Source organism: Vipera berus (genome assembly GCF_964194415.1).
Source record: "Vipera berus genome assembly, chromosome: 1".
Classification (NCBI taxonomy): domain Eukaryota; kingdom Metazoa; phylum Chordata; class Lepidosauria; order Squamata; family Viperidae; genus Vipera; species Vipera berus.
In genome coordinates this window covers 335746615-335768023 of record NC_138202.1, presented here as the reverse complement: position 1 = coordinate 335768023, position 21409 = coordinate 335746615, and the positions used below count along the sequence as shown (strand labels likewise).

General features: G+C 43.3%; 1 protein-coding gene across 1 annotated transcript in view; it reads right to left on the bottom strand.

Moving 5' to 3' along the window:
- The window catches only part of OTOF (otoferlin), a gene marked incomplete at both ends in the record, with an annotated part of 185511 nt that overhangs the window by 127955 nt on the left and 36147 nt on the right, over positions 1 to 21409 (bottom strand). Inside the window, one exon of the mRNA XM_081312999.1 lies at positions 18529 to 18617. Coding sequence (XP_081169125.1) covers positions 18529 to 18617 — 89 coding nt within the window. The remainder of the gene's footprint in view (positions 1 to 18528; positions 18618 to 21409) is intronic.

The following is a 21409-nucleotide window of genomic DNA, read 5'->3' as shown; positions in this document are numbered from 1 at the left end:
TGCATGTAATCTGCAACAAGCACCAACAGAGAAGATACTTAAAATACTCAAGGTCATTTATCTAATATAATGTAATCTGATCTGATCTGATCTAATCTGATCCAATCCAGTTCAATCCAATCCTATCTAATAAATCAGAGAGGGTCAACACTTTTTTCTTCAGGTTCAGACTTAGGAGCAATATGTTTGTTGCTGGGAGACAAACAGAATTGAAACAAAAATCCCAAGGGCAAAAGTGAATGCAGATACCTATTCTCCCTCCTCTGTTTTTTTTTTCTTTTCTTTTTTTCTTTTCTTTTCTTTTCTTTTCTTTTATCTATCATCTATCTATCTATCTATCTATCTATCTATCTATCTATCTATCTATCTATCTATCTATCTATCTATCTATCTACTTACCTACCTTCCTACCTACCTACCTATCTATCTACCTACCTACCTACCTACCTACCTACCTACCTACCTACCTATCTATCTATCTATCTATCTATCTATCTATCTATCTATCTATCTATCTATCTATCTATCTATCTATCTATCTATCTATCTATCTATCTATCTATCTATCTATCTACCTACCTACCTACCTACCTACCTACCTACCTACCTACCTATCTATCTATCTATCTATCTATCTATCTATCTATCTATCTATCTATCTATCTATCTCTTTTCCTCTCTGTCGTTCTCTTTCTGATACTTCCTCTCTCACATTTAAGCAATAGAGACAGATGACTGAACTGATTTCTTGCATGGGCTTGATCAGGGGTGTCAAACTCAATTTCATTGAGGGCCGCATCAGCATTGCGGTTGCCCTCAAGGGGCTGGGTGGGTGTGGCCTGGGTGGGCGTGGCCTACTGGGTGGGCATGGCTAGAGTGTGAATGGCCTACTGGGTGGGCGTGGCCAGCTCTACATCGTTGGCATCAAGGGTGCCTATGGGGGCCCGGGCAGGAGTGGGACAGATCTGGGGGTCTCTGGCAGGAGGAGGGTCTCTGGGCCAGGGCCAGGGCAGTGGGGGCTGTTCCCTCACTGTTTCCAGGATGGCTTCGCGGGCCGCATGAAACCACTTCAGGGGCCGGATCTGGCCCCCGGGCCTTGTGTTTGACATGTCTGGGCTTGATGAAGACCCCAAAGGCACAACAAAAAAAGTTATTACCAGTAGTCCTCGACTTACAACAGTTCACTTAGTGATGGTTCAAAGTTACAAAGTCACTGCAAAAAGAGCCTTATGACTGTTTTCCACACTTATGACCATTGCAGCAACCCCATGGCCACGTGATCAAAATTTGGATCCTATGAATTTCTGCCAAAGCTGATGTTGAGGTGCAGTCAATTTTTCCTCTGAAATCCACTGAGTTCATGCAACATAAAAATATCGTACAAGATGGGCCTATTACTGATCTATGGATTTGACAAAACCATTACTCTGGGAACATTTCTAGTTAACATTTTAACCTTGGTGCAATCTCCTACCCCCGTCCCCATTTCACACTAGCTTCTTGTGAGCAAAGATTATTTAAGCTTACGTTTTCCTGTATTACTATATTACTCGTCATGCACTAGATGACTTACACCAGAACTGAGGATGGATTGTTTTAATTACGTTTGCTTTCCAGCCATTACAACTATAGGGAATTCTGATGAGGTTGAAAAGCGTGTTTGTCTATTGTTTGGCTCACAGCAGGAAGGGTCAAATTCCTTGAAGAAGAAGGAAAAAAAAGAGCTGTGCCCTCAGTTCAACAAGAAAGGCTTAGCCTATTTTTTGAGGGAGGCGGTATCTTTCCCAAATATGACCTATGATCATTTCTACCACCAATGATTTAGAAAACAATGTTGCATTTTCAAGTACTATCATCATCACAGGGGATAATATCTTCAAAGTGTGCAGTACCATGCTATCTTCTATAGAAACTGTTAAGAAGTTAAAGAAAAGGGGATTGAAAACTAAAAATCCTTTGCTATCTTAAAAATATGAGTACATTTCCTCACAATTCACCATCCATGGTCTCTTTTTGTGACATAGCAGCCACATAAATGTGGTTAAAATAAATAATTCAATAAAATCTTACTTTCCAAACCCCTCTTGAGCAACTTTTCTCATGCTTCTCATTTCTTTCTTCCCTGCCCATTATTCATTCACGTATACAAAACATGGGCACTTCGCTCCCATAACAGTCAAACCCTAAATCCAGGCTAATAAAACACAGTATGAAGACATTTTTTGGGAAGATCAAATGCACAGGTATAGTATATGTGGTACCTTGCTTGATAGTAGTAACTGTGAGAGAGATCTCGGAATCCTAGTGGACAACCACTTCAATATGAGCCAGCAGTGTGCTGCAGCTGCCAAAAAAGCCAACACAGTGCTAGGCTGCATTAACAGAGGGATAGAATCAAGATCACGTGAAGTACTAATACCACTTTACAATGCCTTGGTAAGGCCACACCTGGAATACTGCACCCAGTTTTGGTCACCACGATGTAAAAAAGATGTTGAGACTCTAGAAAGAGCACAGAGAAGAGCAACAAAGATGATTGGGGGACTGGAGGCTAAAACATATAGGGAACGGTTGCTGGAATTGGGTATGTGTAGTTTAATGAAGAGAAGGGTGAGGGGTGACATGATAGCAGTGTTCCAATATCTCAGGGGCTGCCACAAAGAAGAGGGAGCCAAGCTATTCTCCAAAGCACCTGAGGGCAGGACAAGAAGCAATGGATGGAAACTAGTCAAGGAGAGAAGCAACCTAGAACTAAGGAGAAACTTCCTGACAGTTAGAACAACTAACCAGTGGAACAACCTGCCTCCAGAAGTGGTGAATGCTCCAACACTGGAAGTTTTTAAGAAGAGACTGGCCAGCCATTTGTCTGAAATGGTATAGGGTTTCCTGCCTTAGCAGGGGGTTGGACTAGATGACCTCCAAGGTCCCTTCCAAATTAATTATTATTATTAAGATGAGTTGTGTTAGTCTCACTGATTCTGAACAGCATTTTTCCTGATAGGGTTTCTCCCAATTCAACAATCCCAAAGTGCTTTTAAAGTGTGAGCTCTTTAGTAGAAAGTCCTGTGTGTGGCATGTCCTTGGATGGATCTTTTCAAACCAATGTAGTTGGGAGCTTTTGAAGGTCCTTACTTACAAAGTAAGACTTCTTATGTCACATCTGGGGAATACCTATTATGTCATTCATAATACAGAGTCATCCTGTGAATTGTAAAGAAAGGCAAGATAGAAGTGCTAAAATACATAATTTTATCAGAATAAAATTCTGGAATAAATTACATTTAAAAGAACAAGCAAAATTCCTTTCAACCAATATTGGCTTAATCAGCATCATTTGTCCTGCCTGTCAACAGGTCTTCAAGGTCTCAAGTTCTTTGCAAGCAAATTTAGAAGGAAGGTCTTCAGGCTTCACAAAGTAAAGCACGGATGGTGAGAGATGAATGCCTTCATGGAGTCAGCCTCATGCCTTTCCAAACTCAGTTTCTTCTGTTTTGCATTTATGAGCAGAGTTAGCAGCTTTTATTTATTTTTGTCCAAAAATTTCCCAGGATGGCTGCCACCAATAAAAACAACCTGTTGAAAATTAAGCTGCAGAATGACTTGAAAAAGACTTGGGGGAAATAAAAATGTTTTTGCCTGATGTTAAAAAAATACAGTATGCATTCACACCAGAAGAGGGGGTAAAGAGCATTCATTATCCAGGATGCTACTATTGAACAGTGGTCATAGCTCAGGGGTGTCAAACTCAATTTCATTGAGGGCCGCATCAGCACTGCGGTTGCCCTCAGGGGGCCGGGTGGGTATGGCCTGGGTGGGCGTGGCCTACTGGGTGGGCATGGCTAGAGTGTGTATGGCCTGCTGGGTGGGCGTGGCCAGCTCTACATCATTTGCATCAAGGGTGCCTATGGGGGCCTGGGCAGGAGTGGGACAGATCTGAGGGTCTCTGGCAGAAGGAGGGTCTCTGGGCCAGGGCCAAGGCAGTGGGGGCCGTTCCCTCACTGTTTCCAGGATAGCTTCGCGGGCCACATGAAACCACTTCGCGGGCCAGATCTGGCCCCCAGGCCTTGTGTTTGACATGTCTGTCATAGCTCCTCATGTAACAAGAAGATAGAAGCACTCATAGGATGGCTGCTGATAATGTCCTCGAGACTCATTTAGATTACATCCACCAGCTCAAGAAGCTCACCATCTGAGGCAGAAAAACCTCAGACGCCATGCCCATTTTTTGGCACCAGCTTGAAAATTCAGAGCAAATTCAGAGAAGGGCAACTAGGGAGATCAGTTACAGAGTGAATTCTTATGGAGCAGTTAAGCATAAATATAGTTCATACAGTGCCACTTAGTGGCCTGACTAGTTCAGGGTTTCCCCCTCACAACTTTGTTTAGAATATCCTAACACAGAGGACTACTGTAGCAAGTAAGCATAGCAAGTTATGAAACCATTAAAGGAGATGGGTATGTTTAGATATCTAAGGGGGCTAGGTCAGCACTGTCCAAATACCCTGATACTCTGGTGACAGTAATGCATCCCTGATAACTTGGCAACTACTGTAATATTTATTGTGATATCTTCTAGGTGGGCTTTGTTTGAAGAAGACATGGAAGCTAGGGCTGGTACAACATCCAGTCTGCTACTCGGCAAACAGTCCTTGCTTTGAAGTTGCCATGTTGGTTGCTGGTCAAATTCCAGGGCCAATTCAGCAAGTTTAAGATGTATGGACTTTAATTCCCAGATGCCAGCGGGGAATTCTGGGAGTTAATGTTCACACATCTTAAACTTGCTTAAGTTAAGGAAACATTGTCTTGTTCCAGGTAACCTTTGGGCTCTAGGAAACAAGAAGCACACACTGTAGTTTTTGTTATTACTATAATGATTTTCATGCAATTAATTAGTACTAGATTATATTGAGATAGTCTGCTTTGCTTTGCTTGCATACACTGCTCACGGTCAGTGGTTTATAAATATGGTTAAATAAATAAACAAGGCTTGGTTTCTCTTGTTCCAAAGCATAGGACATGGAAAATAAGTTTAAGTTAAAAGAAGGCAAATACTGAACAAATGACAGGAAAGACCTAACACTAAAAGCAGTTTGATCATGACCCAGAAACAGAGTTAGGTTTGTCACTTGGGGATGCTCTAATTTGCATTTCTGTACTGAGCAGTAGACTCAGTGGCCTAAATTATTTATTTTTAAAAGAAGAATTGCAATTTATATGCAGTTCAGTTCCAAATATATTCTATGTGGTTCATAGGTAATACAAAAATGAAAAATAACACCCCCCCAAGCTAATAAAAACAGGAAACCTTCCTATCTATCTAAAGAAGAAAAAAAGGACACAATGTTGATCACCTATACAGAGAGAGAACTTGCTGTACTATCAGCTCCAACTTATATTATTCTAAGGATCCCCATTTCAAGTGGGAGGAAGATCTGGGCATCCTCAATCCCATCTGTTTTCCCCACTTATTTACTCCTTCTTGCACCCATGGCTCACTTATGTAGAGCAACTGGCTACCTCTGTCTCCAGGCTGAAAGACAGCACCATCCTCAAATGGGTACCCAGGGAAGAAGAGACAGAGCTATCTTTTGTATCAAGCTACAATCAAATCGCAATACATCCTCAAAATCCTAAGCACATTGATTTGTGCTTCTTAGATTGTAAGCCGCCCTGAGTCTTCGGAGAAGGGTGGGATATAAATGTGATCTATTGTAGAACAGGTAGAAAGAGACAACCCAAGTATGAGACCAACACCTAAATTTAGTACATGCAGCTTATGCAATTACTATGCATGAATGATCTCTCTAGATCAGTTTCTCAACTTTGGCAACTTTATGATGTGTGGATTTCAACTCCCAGAACTCCCCAGACAGACAGATGTGGGCTGTCTGCTTCTGTCAAAGCTCTATTGTACATTTCAGTACATTTTCTAGCTGACAAGCACCAAACCCTTTTACTGGAACTCTCAGTGATTCTGTTATCTTTTAGCAGCCTAGACTCGAGCATTGATATCAATTCTGTTTTACAGTTTTTCAGCTGATCCTACACAATCTTTTCTCAGCAACTTTATGACATCACTCTTCTGCCTCCAGCAGATATTCCTAGTCAGCCTCCATTCAGTTTAAACTACCTTTATATTGTACTAGAAATATTACTTTATGCATAAGCAATGAATATAGATGTTGAAGTAATCATGATTAAGGGATACCCGCAAATTTCAAATGTTAGCATGAACCAAATAATTATGTAGACTTCAATGGACATGATATGAAAACTGACTTTGATCTTACATGAAATCATACTTAGCAAAGGATTTTTTTCAGCACAGAAAAGTGCCAGTACACAAGGTACAAGTGGCTGTTTACTTGGCATAACTTTCTGCAATATACTGCAAACTATAATGACAGCTGTCACAGGCCGCATTTACGCGGCCGCACTGACAGCTGTCAAGATGACACATGCGCAGACGCTCCCGCGAGTACACGCGGCCGTTTGACAGCTGTCAAACGCCGCGCATGCGCTTTAAGCCGCGAGCTGTCAAAACCGCGGCTATCCCACAGCGACAGCCGCGAGCTGTCAAATACTGACGCATGCGCATTCAACGCCCAACTGTCAAACTCGGGGCAAGCCCCCGGCGACCGCCGCGAGCTGTCAAAACTGGCGCATGCGCAGTCGCGACAACGAGCTGTCAAAACGCCGGCCGCCCGCCAAATCCAGCTGACAGAATTCCCTGCCTAGTTACCCGCTAAGCGTTGTCGCTGGGGGGAATTCTGCCCTAACAGCTGACTGATTGGCCCCCTGTTCTTGGAGGGAAAATGCGCCCAGCTGATTTGCTGTCCCGTTCGACAGCTACCTATATAAAGCATGTTTGTTCACTGTTCCGTTGTCCGGGCTGACTAAATAAACCTGTTAACGAAGACGCGTCTCCCTTGTCCTTCCTGCCGACAAACCACCTGGCGACGAGGATGGGATCCCGGTACTAGCTGAAGCCACGGGCCAGGAGTGTTGCTGTCCGGTCAACCGCTGAAGTCACTTGCTAAGTCACTGACCGGACAAGCCAACCTACCAGGCGCCCAAAGTACCGCGGACCCGGAATGGCAGCCCTAGGACACATAAGGGAGTTCGACGTCCGGCACCCTGAAGGATGGGAGTCGCATTTGGGCCAGGTTGAGGGGTACCTCCTTGTAAATAAGATCACGGAGGACCGCCACAAGGCCGCCGCGCTCCTATGCCTGAGCGGGCCAGCGGTGTACGATATCGCCGTTGGCCTCTGCAGCCCGGACCCGGTCACTACCATTCCGTTTGCCGAGCTCACGGACCGCCTCAGCAAACACTTCGTGCCAAGGCGGTCCGAACTGTATTGGCGGCTCTCGTTCGCCCGACGGAAGCAGCAGCCGGGTGAAACCACCACCGCTTTCATCGCGACCATCAGGCACGCCGCCCGCAAATGCCATTTCCCCGACCTGGAGGACCGGATCCGCGATCAAGTTATCGCCGGTCTCCAGAACCCGCGCCTGCAGAGGAAACTTGTGGCGAAGCCCACAATGGACCTCGCAGAGCTCACGCTGGAGATAATGGCATACGAAGATAGCCATCGCGACGAAATCGAGCCGTTTGGCGAAAACCCGGGCAACTCTGTCCATCAGGCCAGGGAGCTCGGCCAGGGGCCGCCGGAGCCCGAATCCGGGGTCGATGCGATCCTCTCCCGCTTCAACCGGATGACCGCCGGCCGGGAAAGGAGCCGCAACCAAGACCGACAATCGGGCCCCAACACGAAGAAGCCGCAGACCAACGCCAGAGCAAAGTGTGCCAGTTGCGGCGGAAGCCATGCCCGAGCCACCTGCAGGTTTAGGAACGCGAAGTGCCACGGCTGTGGCAAGACCGGCCACATCCGATCAGCATGTCGCAGCCTAAACCGGGAGACCCTCCACGACCTTGACGAGATCCCCGCAGGTAGGACAGTCCCTCCCCGCCCTCAACCAAGGGTCATAGGGTCCATATGCTCCTTAACAAAAACCCCCGCTAACAACATCCCCAGAGCCAAAGTTAGGACGTGGGTCAAAATACAGGGAATCCCCTGTGAAATGGAGGTCGACTCAGGATCCTCCGTTTCAATCCTGTCAGGAGACACCCTCCAAAAGATAGCCACCAAAACAAATCACCGCATTCCTATCCAACCCTCCAGGGTCTTGCTGGCAGATTTTCAAGGGGCGCAAATTGATTTAAGGGGACAAGCCGTCCTGAAAGTCGATTTTAAAAAATTCTCAGGCCACTTAACAGCCCAAATAACCAAGCAACCAAGAACTAGTTTAATAGGACTAGATTGGTTTGAGGCATTAGGCATTCGCCTCGAGGGAACAAACCGCATCCAAACCGACTCTTTAGATACTATCTGCAAAAAATTTGCGGATGTGTTTGACGGCTCACTGGGCAAATACAATGGCCCCCCCATCGACCTCAAGTTCAAACCAGAGGTCGGACCAATTAGAATAAAAGCCAGGAAAGTTCCCTTCGCCCTAAAACCAAAAATAGACAGAGAACTAGACCGCTTGCTCAAACTAGGAGTCCTAGAACCCACTGACAGCGGAACTTGGGAAACCCCCATAGTGACACCTGTCAAACCCAATGGTGACGTCAGAATCTGCGCAGACTATAAAGCGACCCTCAACCGCGCACTCAACCCGCATGCGTACCCAGTTCCGTCAGTAAGAGATGTTCTATCAGAAATAGGGTCCGGCTCCATTTTTGCCAAACTAGACTTGGCACATGCCTTCCTGCAACTCCCTGTAACCAGGGAAACCGCAGAAGCCCAAACCATAGTGACGCACAGAGGGGCGTTCAAAGTGAACCGCCTCCAATTTGGCATCTCCGTGGCACCTGGAATATTCCAGGAAGTCATGGAGCGCACCCTCAAAGGCATCCCCGGAGTCTGCCCGTATTTTGATGACGTCCTCATCGCGGGCGATTCCACCCAGTCCCTAGCAACCAGGCTGCACGAAGTCCTCTCGAGATTCCGCGCAGCTGGCTTAAAATTAAAACGTGAGAAGTGCTCAATCGGAGTGCCCTCCGCAGAATTCCTGGGGTACAAAATAGACGGCAAGGGCATTCACCCCACCAACGCAAAAATACAGGCAATACAAGCCGCACCCCCCCCAAAAAATAAAACGGAGCTCCAGGCATTCCTAGGGCTCCTAAATTTCTACCATTCATTTCTACCCGCAAAAGCCACAATAGCAGAACCCCTTCATAGGCTCCTGGACAAAGGGGCCCCCTGGAAGTGGACTCCACTTCACAATGACAGCTTTAAACAGCTAAAACAATTACTTTCCAGCGATACAACCATATCGCACTACAACGAAACCAAACCTCTATGCATCGCCTGCGATGCTTCACCTTATGGCATCGGGGCAGTCCTCAGCCACTCCCTTAACGATGGCACGCAAGCCCCAATCGCTTACTACTCAAGGACACTTTCAAAAACCGAGCGCAATTACGCGCAAATAGATAAAGAAGCCCTGGCTATTGTGGCTGGAATTAAAAAATTCCATGATTACCTCTACGGCAGACCTTTTACAATCTATACAGACCACAAACCTCTCCTGGGCATATTCACATGGGACCGCCAAACCCCGCAAATTTTATCCCCGCGAATGCTTCGCTGGACGACATTCCTCTCTGCCTACTCCTATCAGTTAATCTACAAGCCTGGGAAGGAAATGTCCCACGCAGACGGCCTTAGCAGGCTCCCACTCCCCCAAATAGACCCTGATCCAGCCCCAGCCGGCCAAGTCCTGGCCATACAAGAACTCACTGAATGCCCAGTAACAGCTAAAGACATCGCACTTGCCACAACCAGGGACCCCACCCTCAGCAGGGTACTCTCATGGGTCACATCAGGTTGGCAATCAACCTGCCCCTCACCCTCCATCCAACCTTATTTTGCAAAAAGACAAGAGCTTTCAACACATTTAGGCTGCATCCTCTGGGGCTGCAGGGTAATAATCCCCTCATGCCACAGAGCAAAAGTTCTCCAAACACTACATGAGGGCCACCCTGGCATCTCAAAAATGAAGGCTCTGGCACGCAGCTACATCTGGTGGCCATCCTTAGACAGGGACATCGAGCAGCATGTAGCCGGCTGCTATCTCTGCCAGCAAACCAGACCCTCCCCTCCACACGCCCCAGTCCACAAATGGGAAACCACTTCCAATCCTTGGTCCCGCATCCACCTCGATTACGCAGGACCGTTCCAGGGACAAACATTTTTAATTATTGTAGATAGTTACTCTAAATGGCTGGAGGTTCTCCCGGTTTCAAGCACCACATCAGAGGCCACTATTCAAGCCTTAAGGGGAGTTTTTGCCACCCACGGTCTACCAGATGTCATAATCACTGACAACGGACCTCAATTTACCTCCCGTGATTTCCAGATCTTCACGAGGAGGAACTGTATTAGACACGCAACATCGGCTCCGTTCCACCCGTCCAGCAATGGCCTCGCAGAGGTCATGGTAAAGACCACCAAAGACTCTCTGCGCAGAATGATCGTCGGAAACTGGCACCGTCGACTCGCCCGCTTCCTCCTCGCTCACCACTCCACTCCCGTGTCCACCACCGGTAAATCCCCAGCAGAACTAAGATGGGGTCGCCGACTGGTCACTCGACTTGACAGACTGCACCCAGACAGACCAGTGGCCGAAAAAACCAACAACTTGCCACACAAAACATTCTCTAAGGGACAAAATGTCTGGGCCCGAAATTATGGGGGAAGGGATAAATGGACCCAGGGGGTGGTTCTCGATCAAACCGGCCCCCTGTCATACACCATCAATGCTGGCACGGGACTCACACTACGGAGACACGCAGATCAACTCCGACCCAGGTCATCCCCCAACACCTCCACGCCAGAAACAGCGGCGGAAGAACCTGCACCCCCCAGCACCGTTCACCCAGAGAATGTCCCCGCTCCAGCCGATCTCCCTCCCAGGGAAGCCCCCGCAACAATAGAAAAACCTTCACCTCGCAGATCCACGCGACAGAAAAGGCCGCCAGCATACTTACTGGACTTCGAATGGGCCGGGAGTGCGCCAACAAGTTCCAACACTGTTAAAAGTTAACTCAAATTACTTGTTCAGTTCAAGGGGGGGGAAAGGGGTGCAATATACTGCAAACTATAATGACAGCTGTCACAGGCCGCATTTACGCGGCCGCACTGACAGCTGTCAAGATGACACATGCGCAGACGCTCCCGCGAGTACACGCGGCCGTTTGACAGCTGTCAAACGCCGCGCATGCGCTTTAAGCCGCGAGCTGTCAAAACCGCGGCTATCCCACAGCGACAGCCGCGAGCTGTCAAATACTGATGCATGCGCATTCAACGCCCAACTGTCAAACTCGGGGCAAGCCCCCGGCGACCGCCGCGAGCTGTCAAAACTGGCGCATGCGCAGTTGCGACAACGAGCTGTCAAAACGCCGGCCGCCCGCCAAATCCAGCTGACAGAATTCCCTGCCTAGTTACCCGCTAAGCGTTGTCGCTGGGGGGAATTCTGCCCTAACAGCTGACTGATTGGCCCCCTGTTCTTGGAGGGAAAATGCGCCCAGCTGATTTGCTGTCCCGTTCGACAGCTACCTATATAAAGCATGTTTGTTCACTGTTCCGTTGTCCGGGCTGACTAAATAAACCTGTTAACGAAGACGCGTCTCCCTTGTCCTTCCTGCCGACAAACCACTTTCCTTTTTAAGCAACCAAGAGTGCTTGTGGGGGGGGGGGGAAAGCAAAATTATGTAACAATATCACTTTCCCTGTCTTCCTTGAGACCGAAAAACCTGGTTATGTCTACAGGTTAAAAGTTTAGGAAAGTTTTGCCCTCTTAGTCCCAGTACATGGCTGGAGTAAAATGTGATCATATTGCCATCTAATTAACCATAAGCTACTCAGTGTCCAGGGAAGGAATATAAAGTCTCCATCACAAAACTGTATAATGAAAAGTCAGAGGGGGCTGCATCAATAATTCATCCCAAGTCAGCATTGAGTGTCATTCCTTTATCTCTGGCTCCTTCTGGTAAGGAGATATCCCTTATCAAGCAACTTCTATTCAACACGATACACCCATCCGTGCTCTGGCGCAAAAGACACTGGACGAAATGGAATGTGTTTCTTGCATATTTATGTGAAAAAGTAATTTCTCATATCTCATTTTGGTTTTATCAGCTATGATTCTTTCCTAGGGAGAAAATTAATAACTTACAAACCCTAGTAAAAAAAAGTGCATAAACATTTTTGGAGCAAGATATCTGCTCCTAAAGAACATTTGGAGGAGTACCTAATTCTATTTCTTATGATTTATGTCAGTGCAAATGCAGTTTTCAATGCTCTTGTGGCTTTAAAAGCATGAGTGTCATCTGGAGTGTTGAAATACACAGGAGAACAGTGAAGTTCACTTACAAGCTGGCTTTTCTTAACACAATAAACTGGGTTACTAAATTAAGCCATTTTCATGTATTGTATAGTATATTGAACATTTAATCAGATGGCTTTTACACAATGCACTAACTGTAAAAAACAACAACCCTTAATCAAATTTGAAACTAGTCAAATTTGGCATATTGTATGAATAAAGCGACCAGATCTTTCATTGATTTAATGCAGCATTTCAGTATTTCTTGGACTTGTCTACTTAGTTGGGAGGTGGGGGAGTTGGGGGAAAAGTAGATTTTGAAAATTCTTGCATATATCTATATTTGCTACCATCATTCTATAAAAACTCATATAGTCTATGTAAGATTTGGATCTCTCTTCTGCCCAGTGTCTGACATATTTAATTCCATAAACATTTTTTATATACTTCAACACATCAACAAACATTAGGGAATGTTTGATAAAGTCTGGTTCTGGTAATTAAAGTTGCAAGATGTGGGGTGCAAAAATTAGGATGATCATTGGGTTGTAGCAAAGAGATGCAGACAATTCTCTTTCCTGTCATTGAGCTAGTTGGTTGGATTTTTGCAGCTCACATGTGGCACCCCCACAGTATTACAAAATAAAATATTGTATCTATATTTTATGATAAAAATGCTAACTTGTATTTTTAGAAAAAAAATATCTTGCCAGGCTCCCAGCTGCAGTCACACGGGATATTATTTCTGGACTGACATACATCGCTGAAGTGTGGGTTTGAACTCTAAATTAGCTTTGAAGTGCACTTGGCCTTTGAAGAGAAGCTTCTAATCAGCAATTCTGACCCATCTGCACAGTGTTCCCATCTAGCATTTGGCTGTTCACCAGTGCACATACTTTGTGACATGGTTTATTTCCAAGATTTAGCCTAAGATTAAAAAGCAGGGAATCTTTTTAATTCGATCAGTATGATGCTTAAAAAAAAGAGTCCAGCACTGTGCACTTTAACAACCTGAAAATGGAATACAGGAGATAAGAACAAGTTTCAACCAGACCAGGAGACCAAAATTGCTGTGGTGAAACAGATAGGTGTCACACACAGATGGATGTCAAAAACAAGTTTTTTTTTTAACAGGCACAATATGCCATAATACATATAGCCCTCACTTTAGCTACCCACAAGCCAAGATGTCTATCAATTTTTCATTGTATGAGATTGCCAAACAGTTGGGTGATTTTTGAACACGTGAGGTATCAGCAACTGCTTAAAATTATGGAAACAATGCCTGATTAATTTTTTGAAGCTAGAGGAGAATTAAGAATGCAAGTACTCCGCCCTCTTGTATGACTACAATACCCTGTTCTTCCTTCCTTCTAACGTTATTTATAAAAATCCAAATATTACAACAAGCATGTGCGAAACCTTCTCGTGTATGCAAATTGACACATTATCTTGAGGAATATACCCATCCTAAATCAATAAGCTTATCAGAGAACAGCCTACAGGCACAGTAAGATCAGTGGTAAAATAATAAACCAAAGAGCACACTGAATTATGTACTATTTAATACCCACTGATAAAGGAAATCTTTTTACCTGTTTTCTTTTATATCACTAATATGATTTTAACTAGCAATTTTTATAATTTAAAATAAAATAACTGTAATGATAGATGGCATCTTATACCAAGCGAGACCTCTGACTGTCCAACTTGGAATTGTTAGGTTGCAGTCTATGCTGCTTCAAGTAATCTCACCTCTCATTTTATTGGCTCAACTATAACCCATTGATAACATTCATGCTCAGTATACATGTAGAAAGTCTCAGGATTCAACTCTTCAACCCATTACATCACAGGTTAAAAGAACCAGGCAGTAATGAATATGGAAACCTTTTCTACTTTGAAAACCGCTACCACTGAGTTAATTGCTATACATATAAAATGCTAGCACTTATATTATGTAGTTAAGATGGAGATCTGAAAAGATGGAACCTAACGCTTAAAAACAAGCAAGGTATATATTATACCATTGAAATATCAATTCTTAATGTCTGGACTAAAAGAAAAGAAACTTTAGATGAGGAGGTATCACTCAAAGAAGTCTTCAAGTCCTTCATGTTTTAAATAAATTTTGGGAACAGGGTGATATTTTTTATACCATGTCAGTGGCATGCATGGTCCCATTAAAGCTACAGACTCTTTGTGTCAGCATAATCCCTGCTGTGCCAACCCATATTGCCTGGGTTGCCTGGAGGCGGTTCGGGTCTGGATGGGGAGGAACAGACTTCAACTCAACCCCGACAAGACTGAGTGGCTTTGCATACCTTCATCCCGGGTCTATTCCGACATTCCACCTCTGGCTATGGGGGGTGAACTATTACCCCCCGTAGATAGGGCTCGCAACTTGGGAGTCCTCCTAGATTCACGGCTCACCTTGGAAGACCATATAGGAGCTGTGACTAGGGGGGCCTTCGCCCAGGTTCGCCTGGTGCGCCAGTTGCGGCCCTATCTTAGCCGGGATGATTTGTGCACGGTCACTCATGCGCTCGTGTCCTCTCGTCTGGACTACTGCAACGCTCTCTACATGGGGCTGCCCTTGAGGACCACCCGGAAGCTCCAACTGGTACAGAATGCAGCCGCGAGAGTTGTGTTGGGAGTCTGCCGATACTCCCACGTTACACCTCTGCTCCGTGAGCTGCATTGGTTGCCAGTTGTCTTCCGGGTGAGATTCAAGGTACTGGTAACGGTGTTTAAAGCCCTCCATGGCATGGGGCCGGAGTACCTTAGGGAACATCTGCTGCCGGCATCAAGCTCCCTGCGCCCTGTGCGTTCCCACAGAGAGGGCCTCCTCAGGGTGCCACCGATCAGAGAATGTCGATTGGTGGCCCCCAGGGGGAGATCCTTCTCTGTGGGCGCTCCGGAGCTGTGGAATCAGCTACCGGTAGAGCTCCGGATGGCGCCCGATCTTCGCTCCTTTCGTCGCGATCTCAAGACGTTTTTGTTTGTACAAGCTGGCCTAGCCTGATGGGGATCGGTGGGGTTGTTTTATCTTTGGTCTCTTAATTTTATCTTGGGGTTTTTAGAATTGTACTTTTATTGTTTTAACTAGGGCAACTGTTTAATCTTTTTTTAATGTTTGTATTTGGTATTTTATTCTGCCCTGTGAACCGCCCTGAGTCCTCAGGGAGAAGGGCGGTATATAAATGTTATTAAATTAAATTAAATTAAATTAAATATTCAAGCAAGTTTAATAATGTGTGTCTTTTGTTATAGACTGAGGCTTTAAATATAATTATACCCTTGTCACAGTCCTTAAAGGGTTCATTTTGGCAATTTAGATTCATTTTCTACAACTGCTTGAATTCAAATTAAGAAATAAATTAGAAGTAGACTTGGAGCTACCTGGATAAATACCCTGTTGAAATTTAATAAGGTTCTACATTTAGGCAAGAAAAACCAAATGTACAAGTATAGAATAGGTGGTACCTGGTTCAGTAGTAGTAACTGTGAGAGGGATCTTGCAGTCCTAGTGGACAATCACTTAATTATGAGCCAGCAGAGTGCTGCAGCTATAAAAGCCAACACAGTCCTAGGCTGCACTAACAGAAGGATAGTATCAAGATCACGCAAAGTGTTAATACCACTTTATAATGCCTTGTTAAGGCCACACTTGGAATACTGCATCCAGTTTTAATTGCCACAATATAAAAAAAAAGATGTTGATACTCTAGAAAGAATACAGAGAAGAGCAACAAAGATGATTAAGGGACTGAAGGCTAAAACATATGAAGAATGGTTGCAGGAATTAGGTATCTCTAGTTTAATGCAAAGAAGGAATAGGGGTGATATTAAAGCAGTGTTCCAATGTCTAAGGGGATGTCATAAAGAAGAGGGTGTCCACTATTCTCTAAAGCACCTGAAGGCAGGACAAGAAGCAATGGATAGAAACTAATCAAGGAGAAAGTAACCAAGAACTAAGGAAAAATTTGCTGACAGAACAATTATTCAGTGGAATGACAGACAACCATTTGTATAAAATGGTATAGGGTTTCCTGCTTGTGCAGTGGGTTGGACTAGAAGACTCCAAGGTCCCTTCCAATTCTGTTATGCACATAACTAATGAGTTATCCTGATGTGTTACACATGGAGTTTCCAAAAGGTTTACAGCTAAATTGCATTAACGGTGTAATCCAGGTTAAAATGTCTAGTGCTGTTGGTGAAATATTATTGTTCCAAGGTTACACAATTAACCTTGCTCTAATCAAATTTCCTGCATGTTTCACCACCCGGTGCTATACTAGAAATCTTGTCCACATCTGTGGAAAACTGGTCAAATTCACCATCACATTTATTTAATATGTTTTCTTAAATAATCATTTTGTTTAAACAAGTTGTTATTAGATTTGTGAACATTTCTAATAAAGAACTATGGGCAGCAGAAGCACTCACTTATTGTACTATTTATGCATGGTGAAATCCATCTAACCTAGTAGATCATGCTATATAGCAGAGGTCTCCAACATTTTGGGCACCAGGGACCGGTTCTGTGGAGAAAAGTTTTTCCACAGACCGGAGAGTGCATAGTTTTGTTTACTGCCTGCATTCCATGGATGGGGCTTTGTTTATTTGTGTGGACCGGTTGTTGGCATGGTGCGGCCCGGTACCGGTCCATGGACCAGGGGTTGGGGACCCCTGTTATACAGTACAGGTTTTAAACTAGTATGATCAAGCAAGAAAAAGAGCAAGAAAGGGATTTTTTGTTATTCTTAGCATCTTCACAACATAGAACTAGAACAGATTCCTGTATAAATCCAGGTATAGCTACTACTTCTTACTGCAGATTCATTAACATAGATGAGTAAGTGTATGGTAACCATCCACCATAGCTGCTCTAGCCATTAGATGCACCATTGGTGCCTGTTTGATCTCAGTATCTGAAGGTCCATAATCCTGCCTGGAGAATTGACTTCACATTGTACTACAAATGATGCAGAATAATACTGTACTGTGGAAACCATTAGTTGCCACATCCCAATGGATTCTCCTGGCAATAGGAAATCCTAGAAACTTCTAGAGAAAGAAAATCACCTCTGCCAAACCTTTTCTCAATTTTAAAGCTATTCCACTTTTATTTTTACCTAGCAAATGTCTCTTGGCAGGAGATACAGGCCATGTTCAGGAGGGAAGAGTCTATCCTATAGTTTGGACTAAGCATCAGGCTGCTGGTTCATCTAAAGATTAGTAATGAAATATTATAGTTTAACCAAATCCAGCAGGATCTCTATTATATTCTGACAGGTTTATTACAAATCAGACTTAAGCCTTTTAAGGCCCAGGATCACAAGCATTTCCCACCTCTACCTGTACAGCCTTAAAAGTTACCTCCAGTTACATCTGCTGAAAAACAGTGGTACAATTTTTGATATTGAGACTGGAAAAACAATTTACTGTAAGCCTAGTAATGGTCTAAGATAGGTTTTACAAACCCACTGATAGCCTTAGTAAGTTTTTCAGTTATTAGAAGGTGCCAATCCTTATTATATATACTCAGATACTATTCGTCAGGGATGGTGCACTCTGCATTAGACAAGATAAAGTAGCTGCTTAAGCAGCAAATATTGAATTATAGGAAATGGATAGTGACATGCTGGAAGACAACAGCAATAGCAATAGCACTTAGACTTACATACCACTTCACAGTGCTTTACAGCCTTCTCTAAGCAATTTACAGAGTTAGCATGTTGCCCCCAACAATCTGAGTCCTCATTTTACCAACCTTGGAAGGATAGAAGACTGAGTCAACCTTGAGCCAGTGAGAATCAAACTGCTGGCAGTTGATAGAATTAGCCTGCAATACTGCATTCTAACCACTCACCACATATAATGCATTGTGTGCCACATCAGGTCTCTGGGCTCTCTCAGTATAGCAAAACTTTTATTATGCTATAGTTTTCAAGATCACCTATCTATACCCAAATATCTTCCTACTTCTCTTAAAGAAATAAATAGGCCTAATGTATATGGATACAAAATGCTGAAAATATCAGAAAGCTATCTTTCATCGATCATTTTCCTAAGGCAAAAAAAGACAGATTGAAATGTGTTCTAGTTGGCATTGTGCATCACTTACCTGTTGGAGAAGACCTTGCTGTAGTTAAACACCTGAATCTCCAGCATCTCATTGACATCAATGCTACTTGCAATGGGCCATCGGAATGTCTACAAAAATATTGAGAGACAACAAGAAGACAATTGGCATGCTAAGACACATTTCTCAGATACTCAAGGTGCCTATTTCCACCCTGAGGTTCCTCAACACGATGTCTGTGTTGCTCTTCTATAAAAGTACAAATAAAATATCCCATTTAGAGTTTACTATCTGGAAATACTATTAAATTAAATAGTAAATTACTATTAAATTATTTAATTAAATTTTAATTATCATGACAAATGGCTCAAAAATTCAAGTAGCACTCAATGCTTTAGGATTTCTTTTCCCCAGGAAAGATCTCATGGGAATTCTTCCAAAAAAATGTTTGGGTTTGCCTGGAAGTCACATAATCTTTATCAGAGATGATGAATATCCATCACTGAGGAGAACTCTATACTTTTTTGAATTGTCAACATGCTGGACCCTTATCCTGTACCTGGGAGACTTCAATGGTAAATAGATAAAATATATGACACTGAATTTATTGATGCATTAGTTTTTAAATATCTCAGTTTTTTACACATATTTTTTGTTAAGACTATAATTAATCTAGTTTAGTAGAGGTTAAATGTTTTTGTTTGGTTGGTTGTTTAATTATCACGTATGTTAGAAATCTGCCTGTGGAATTCCTTAAAGCAGGGGTAGGCATCCTTGGCTCTTTTATGACTCTTTTATGACTCGTAGGCAACCTCGGCTCTTTTATGACTCGTGGACTTCAACTCCCAGAATTCCTGAGCCAGCTGGCTCAGGAATTCTGGGAGTTGAAGTCCACGAGTCATAAAAGAGCCAAGGTTGCCTACCCCTGCCTTAAAGCATTTAATTATCTGGTGGGAATAAAAATGATAGACTACATGGATTGCTCTTACAGTTTTTTCAGCATGCCAGACACTGACAGTTTTCTTGATATCAACTTTACTTTCTACTCACACAGCATTTCAGTTACAGTGAAGAGAAGGGCAGTGCACTGCTCCTTTTCAGGGTATAAAGAATGCATTTGATCCATTCAAGATTTCAGCGTACATGTATTAATTTTTAAAATACATTTTTAAACAGAGTCTTTTCAAGAGAAACAGCAGGTCATCAATTAGCAAATAAAGAACATATAATAATTATAATTATTGCAGAAGAGAAGGTGTAGGATTGTTAGCTGTCTTCAAATACCTGTCATATTATAGACTTATTCTTGAACTTATTCTAATTTCCTCCAGAACACAAGACTAAACTAATGGGATGAAATTTCAGGGCTGTAGATCAGATAGTAGGAAGAACAGTTAAGAGATGTCTGTTAGTGAAATAGTTACCTCATGGAATGGTTTCTTCCATTTTGCTGGAGATTTTAAATAGAGACTGGAAAGTCATCTATTAGGAATGGTATAGTGAATCCTGCAGTGTGAAGGGAATTGAACACGACGACCACTTTCAATTCTATGATTCTATATGACTGAGAGTCATAAATTTGAAGACAAATAAAATATCCTGGATATTGTTTCCTGGCATGCAGGCATATTCAGCTTTTTATATGGTTTGATTTATTATTATAGTTTTACAATATCTTTCTAATAAAAATGTCAATGGTGTTTTGAAGCAGATAATTAAAAGACAACAAGACTATAAACCAATAAATAAGCAAGGTTGAAAACAAAGCCAGAAACAATCACATCAAAATGAATATTCATCACAATGTAAGAGGTTGGGTGCTGTGAAGGCAATCGTATTGGGACCAGGTGCAACTTTTCAGGAAAATGGTTTTATAAACAGGATATAGAAGCCCTTCTCCTTGTTAATTATTCACCTTGCTCAGATGATAAAGGTATCCAAAAGGCTTCCATATAAGGAAGCCTTAATTCTGTCTCTTCTCGCATGGAACCCTTCAGACCAAGCAGTCCTTTTTAAGCTCTGTCTGATGGCTGGGGATGAGAGCACTGAGGTTCAATCCATTTGGATAGCATCTTGTTAGAGTCTGCTATCTATCTGAGTGTATAGCTTGGTGCAATGATGTGGGAGAAGATGCTCATTTTGGAGAACAAGGATAACCCATCTGATTGAGGGGTTCATAAATACCTACATGGACTTTCAAAACTCAGTAGATCTATAGCTTGCAGAATGTTACAGTCTTGTATTTGGATTATTTGTCACGAAGAGGCTCTTTGGCCTTTCAACCACCCTTTTATGAGCTGTTTGCACTTTTCTCTTTCATCACACAGGTATTTACTATAAGTGTGTTGAGTGTTAAATCACATTGGACAAAATGCAAGTAGAAAGAGAGAGAGAGGTAGCCTCAGAAGAATATCCATACTGTGTCTGTTTTAAATTCTGTTCCTAGTTTTTCCTATACTTGTAAGAGTTCTCACTTGTGTTGCTTGGGGAAAGGTCCAAGATCAATATCTAGCAGCATCTAGATTTTGCTGTTTTGTTTAAAGGTAACAGTTAATGGGAAAACCTCTCAGCAGGTGGCAGTAGCTGGCCAACTTTGTCTGGGCTTGGAAACTAAACAAAGTCATGCTTGGCTAATACTCAGATGAGCATCCAGCAGGAAATCTTAAGATTACAGGCTGGCTGAGAAATAAAAAAGAAAGACAATGTCAAACTGCTTAAATATTTTTGTCAAGAAAACAACATGGGTTCCTTGTAATCTTGTAGCGTAGCTCAACTTGATGGAACTTTAAATGGAAAAGACTTTTCTCTGCCTGGGGTTTGGCAAAGCATCTGCCAGTTGAAGGAAATAAACAAGTAAAAATGTAGCACATGAAAAAGGTTGAGTCCGTAGGAGCTCAAGGAAAAGCCAGGAAGATGAAAAGCA